General features: G+C 42.8%; 1 protein-coding gene across 2 annotated transcripts in view; it reads left to right on the forward strand.

Annotated features, from left to right (window-relative positions):
* The window catches only part of vps13c (vacuolar protein sorting 13 homolog C), a 54595-nt gene extending 49544 nt beyond the window's left edge, over window positions 1-5051 (forward strand). The window contains exons 81-85 of one of the 2 annotated variants that reach the window (XM_022750682.1): window positions 3696-3787; window positions 3872-3995; window positions 4216-4296; window positions 4377-4474; window positions 4832-5051. In XM_022750682.1, the coding sequence (XP_022606403.1) occupies window positions 3696-3787; window positions 3872-3995; window positions 4216-4296; window positions 4377-4474; window positions 4832-4877 (441 nt within the window). In that variant the 3' untranslated portion in view covers window positions 4878-5051. Of the gene's footprint in view, window positions 1-2647; window positions 3186-3695; window positions 3788-3871; window positions 3996-4215; window positions 4297-4376; window positions 4475-4831 lie in introns of those variants that run through there. The other variant, XM_022750691.1, reaches the window with a different exon arrangement.
* The last annotated feature ends 949 nt before the right edge of the window (window positions 5052-6000 follow it).

The raw sequence follows: 6000 nt of genomic DNA on the forward strand, positions 1-6000 counted from the left end.
ATATAAATAACCAACAATAACAAACTGTACCATAACAGATAAAAAGGTAAAGTGACATGTGGATGCTAAAGATGCTAAAAACATAGCTTAACAACCTGTAGGCTACAAGCCAGATTGCTGGTGGCTGCGGTGCATCGTGTCCCATTTCTGAAAGAGCAGAACACCAAATCTAATGTTTCTGAATGTGAATTAACTCGTCTTCAGTCACTGTATTTCAAACACTGCCTTCAGAGCCATGAAGAACATCCAGTAACCTGATCTATCAAACTTTTCTATGCTTGTTTCTCTGTTGGTCTACAGCTGCACAACAGACCCACTGTTGTCCAATAAAAACAGACTGAAACAATCATATGAAAATAAAACCAACAGCCTATTATCTTTGCAGTCAGCCACAGTGTAAACAATCTGTCTGTGAATGTTCTCATTCGTCCAGGTCATAGTTATCTCTCTCTCAAATTAAAGTAGAGAGGCCATCGCTAAACAGGGGAGGGGGTCTGCGACACCATCTATCCCCCATCTACAATGTCGCCCTTTCATCGGTACCCAGGAGAGTCAACAACATAACCTCAGACGACTCTCAACGATTGTCATCCACCAGGGGCTCACCTGACCCTAACGACTGTCGTTCACACGGGATAACAACAGGGTCACCTGACCCCTAACGACGGTCGTCCACATGAGACCACAACAATGGTCAGGTGAAACCAGTACTTTCACAGGTACTTTGGTGGACCCACCCACAAGGGGTTAAATACCTGGGTCCTACTCCACTTTCTTGGTCAGACTAGTGCGGACTAGAGAGACCAATACATAAGAACTGATGAAGCCGCTTGGATAAGAGGCGAAACGTCTTCCACAGACAAATACAAGTCCAGTTGCCTTCGATTTAATTTGAGAGAGAGATAACAGTGTAAACAAAGGTTTTTATTAATAAAGTAGGTCTACTTAATTTATATAAAATATAGGGTTCCTTATGGAAGTTTACATACAGTTAAGACCAGGAATACTGAGACTCAGGCCCAGTTTAGATTTTTAGTGAATTTTTCAAATGATCTGTCTGGAGATGACAGAAACAAGATCTTTTGTTTGAGATGTTAATGATACATTTTACTAAAAATACCATCGACCCAAAAATATTGTTACAAACCTCTCTACCATTCAAATGGTCCTGGTCATTGGCCATCTTGATGAATCTGAGCAGTTCTGGTACCAACACATCATGGTTGACCCTCCAGTGGACCCTGCACAAGGCTGGTGTCGATGGACAGCGACCAAGGAGGACTCCTCTTGTAGCCGTGTCTTTGTAGAAGCTCACCTGGACAAAGAAGAAAGCTTCTGGTCATCAATTCTGTGGTCCATCAAGACAAAGATGAAGTTGTTTGGACACATGGCTTTGGTTTGGTTTAAAAAGGAGAAGCATTCAACCCCAAGAACACCATCCCCACAGTCAAGAATGGTGGTGTGAATGTATTGGCCAGGCAACTTTGTTAAGGTAAACGGCATCATGGGAAAAGAGGACCACATCAAAATCCTACAGGAAAGCATCGGGTAGTCTGCAGAAAAACCTGGTCTAGGGGAGGCAGTGGACTTTCCAACAGGACAGTGATCTGAAACATGCAGCCAAAGAAATCAGAGCCTGGACCTGAATCCCACTGAGAATCTGTGGAGGGAACTAAAGACCAGAGTACTGGAAGGAAGCCCTCCAACCTCAAAGACCTGGAGATTGTTGCCAAAGTCCCAGGAAGCTAACAAGCTTGTTAGCAACCTCTAACAACTGTTGCAGTAATGGTAAATAGAGGCCGGTGTTCGGGGCGTGTGCCGTGGCTGTCCCGGCACAGCATAGCATCATATCACCACCTGGTGATACACACTGACCTTTTCTAAAGCTTAACCATAGCAGAGACCTCTGCGATCTGGGTGAGCCTTGTGTGTGTACTTGGCAAAGACAAAGATGAAGCTGCCTCAAAACTGTCAGCTGTATCAGTAGTGACCAGTTCAGTCTGCCTACAGCTCAGTGTTCTTCAGCACCACATCCAGACATTAAACCATGGATCCAGTCTAAACACTGTTGATTCAAATCGTCTTTACCGTCTCAAAGTCAAGAATTACAGATTTAATTCCAAATTCACACAGAATAGCATGACCACTAATGAAATATTCATGACTACAATGATCCTCCCACACATCACCATCATTCAACAAAACCACGTTAAAGCCAATTAATCCCTGTACAAGGAAGAAGCCTCAGAGACACCATCATTACAATATTCTGAAAAAGCACAGAAACGTGTTGAAATACAGTCGACAGTCACTGTGTCTAAACCTACACAACATGTTTCCTCCACCGCTCCGTCCTCACATTAAACTACCAGACAACAACCAGAGCAGCCTGTGTTTCTCCTAGATGGGTGTTCTCATGCTGTTTGTTGTCTTCATATTTATTGATTTGTTGATTGTTGCCTGGGACTGTTGGACTGTATTTAGTGTGTGTTGCCCCTTTCCTCAGTAATAATATAAAAGTTCATCCGTGGAGTTCCCTTTCTGAAAACTCTTTGTAGCATCTTTGTGGATTCTTCTTGTTCCTGTTTTTAATCCCCTGTCTTTTTGTTGTTGTTCTTCTTCTTCTTCTTCCTTGTGCCACATGCAGCGGGAGGAGGAGTGAACAGGCTTTGGGTGGATCAAGTGCTTTGAAACACTATAAATTATTTTCATTCATCACACATTTCTGATTATTTTTCATCCTACAGTTCTGATCATTTCCAATCTGTCAATATTGTGCTGAGGTTTCTATGCATGCAAAAACTTATATCTTCTCTCATACCAAAAATTTTTACACTCAGCTCTGTTTCTTTCTGTTTTTCATTTCTGAAATATTTAATTCGTTTTTGTTTATTTATAAATAATTGTTTAATAGTTTTTGTTTATAATCTTAATGAATGTGTGATAAACGTGTTTACTCCTGTAGATCGTAGCAATATTTTTGTAAATGACCTGAACTTGTATATGAATATTTGTTAGTTCATAATCTGTCTGTGATGATATATTCTTTGTATTCAGTCTGATATGATGCATCACTGTCAGCATGACCTCTGACCTCTAGCTCTGTAGTGTTTATGTGTGTGTGTGTTTGTCAGCTGAGCAGTCAGAGTGTGTGAAGTCTGTAACTTCAGTGTCTAATAAAACAGCTCTCCTCACTAACACTGGTCAGATACATACAGTTTTGGGGGGGCAGCATTCCTAAAATCATGTAACACTTGTGTGTTTGCCATCATAGTAAAACAGGCAGAAAAGCATCAGAATATACACTGACCATCCACCTGTCAACGTGACCTTCAGACACGCTGCATCCAGTCTGACTTTATTTCAGCAATGATCTGAATGCCAATCATTGTTAAGTATTGATTATTGATTTGATTGTAGCTCAGTGACTGCTGCAGGTCAGAGCTGCTGAGAGAAACGCGTTTTCAGACCAGTGAGATCAGGAAATGAAAGAAGTGAATGTGAGGGAGGACGAGCAGAGCCAGATAAAACATGACGTGGACTCTAACACCAGCTGTGTGGTTGGTGGTTGGATTGTAGGTGGATGTTGCTGAGGTTCAGGTGGGGCGAAATAAACTCTGTTATCTGCACATAAAGATGTAGAGATCAAAGAAAAGGCAGGGCTGAGTTTTCACCGTGTTGTGTTTGTGTTCCAGCGTTCAGAGATCAAACAGCTGGATGGTGAAGTGTTCAGAGATCACTGTCAGTATCCTGGACACAGGAAGACCACCATCATCATCACCAACAGGTACAGACCCTCACAAATTTCCAGCCTCACTAAAACTCTTCTTTTTTTTTTAAAGTATTATTGTTTTTGTGTGTTGTTGTGTAGGAGGGTTGTGTGTGTGAAGGAGATCGACTTTGTCGGCCATTTTAACAAAGAGTGGGAGTGTTTGTTTGAGAACTTCTATCGTCCTCCGACTGTTACGGGATCTGAGCTGAAGATCTACTGCAAGGTACAAAAATAAAAACCAAGTAAACCTGAAAAAAAATACCTGTGAGAAAATGCCTAAAACAAACCTGTGTGTGTGTGTGTGTGTGTGTGTGTGTGTGTGTGTGTGGTGTGTGTGTGTGTGTGTGTTGGTGTTGGTGTGTGTGTGTGTGTGTGTGTGTGTGTGTGTGTGTGTGTGTGTGTGTTGTGTGTGTGTGTGTGTGGTGTGTGTGTGTGATGTCCAGGAGCAGCAGAAGTTGAAGCTACCAAAGAGAGACGAGGACTCAGTGAGGAGGGTTCCGCTCAGAGACTCAAACACTGCTCAGGTACTGTGCCGTGTGTGTTTGTGTACTTCATATTTCTGTGTGATGCTTCTCCCTCACCTGGTTGCCATGGTTGCCTACAGGCTCTGCAGGCAGCCATATCAGACGCTCAGGTGGCGCAGCAGCAGCACCGCATGGCGAGACAGAAGTCCCAGCGCTTCATGAAATTCAACAACAAGCAGTGAGGTCACTTCCTGTCAGATCAGCAGATGTTTTTGTTTTTATTACAGATGTTAAAGGGGATTTGTGTAAAATGTGGGACTGTTCCTTTAAGACACCTACCTGGCTTTAACCGTCCAATCACAGTGAAGTACATGATCAGAGGTTAGATGGGACAGGAAGTTGTTTATTAAAAAAATGAATGGGCCTTTACTGTGTGGAGGCTGTTGAAATGAATCATGGGATTGTAGTTTTCACTTCCTGTTAAAGAATGTAACCAAATATTAAAAGTGAGTAAAGATGAAAGCTAAAAGCTAAATATTTGAGCTGTCAGTCGTCACAGTAACATCACATGTTGAGTCTTTTTCTTTCATTTTAGCCCCTGTGCCTCGCCTGCAGGCAGCACTGTCAAGATGAAGCCATAAAAATGACACGTTGCACTAAAAGAATATTTCCAGAAATGGTTGTGTTGATGATGTTTGACTTGAAGATAATAATTATAATTGTTTATCAATGTTTTCTATGGTGAAACATTCTGTGATTGATGATTGTTTGTTTACAGCTGTGAACGGAGAGTCTGATTAAACATGATGAACATCTGTCTGCAGTGATTCTCTATAAAGAGAGATTAATGACGTCTGCTGCTTTTTGTTCTTAAGAGTGTACTTTGTGATCAGAGTGAGACATCACCAGCTGTCTTCACACAATATCTTCATCTTCTCCTGTGCCCTGATTGGATGGTGGGGGGGGGGGGTTGTTGGTCACACTGAGACCAAAACACCACCCAGTCTCCAGAAGGGTGTTTCTAAACACCCTGAAATTTAAAACAGGTTTTCAAACCAAACCTGGACCTGATGGAGGCAGTAAATCCTTAAAACCTGGACCTGATGGGGGCAGTAAATCCTCCCCAGACACAAAATGTTCTGGCAGCCTGTTGCTCCAGAAACTGACCCAGAGGTGAGACTCTGCAGTCAGTCTGTGGGTCCTCAGGTCGTCCCGACACCAACACGACAACAAGCTCTAATGAGTTTAACTAATGAGTTAGTGACACCCCCACAGCAGACAGGTCAGAGTGCAGCACCTGCACCAAGAGTTTTGGTTCAGACCAGCAGGAGGCAGCAAACTGACTCTGGATCTGTGGCGTTTCAGAGCTCAGTCCAGTTCACATACCAGTCCTGTTCTACTGGTTTTACTGGGGTTAACCCCCCAAATACACAAAAACATACACACAGTAACGCACACACTCTATGAGGTTGTCGCTCTGCAGGACGTTGTCATGGCAACAATAAAAACAGGATGAAGCTGATGATGATTTCCAGATGTGGGAAGTTTCTGCTGACTCGTTTATACTTTGAAAACAGAAATAGACAGAGCTGTCCTCTGATTGGTCATTTTCAAGCTGAACTGTGATCTGATTGGATGTCGTGTCTCGGAGTGAACTAACCCTGTCAGTTTAGAGGTAGCTCTGACTGGGAAGCTCCCAGTGCACCATGGGTAGTTTTCCCTCAGTAATCTGACCTCAGATCTGCTGCAGTCGGTACGGAAACA

This window comes from Seriola dumerili, unplaced genomic scaffold (genome assembly GCF_002260705.1).
Source record: "Seriola dumerili isolate Sdu_G_001 unplaced genomic scaffold, Sdu_1.0 BDQW01000012.1, whole genome shotgun sequence".
Lineage (NCBI taxonomy): Eukaryota > Metazoa > Chordata > Actinopteri > Carangiformes > Carangidae > Seriola > Seriola dumerili.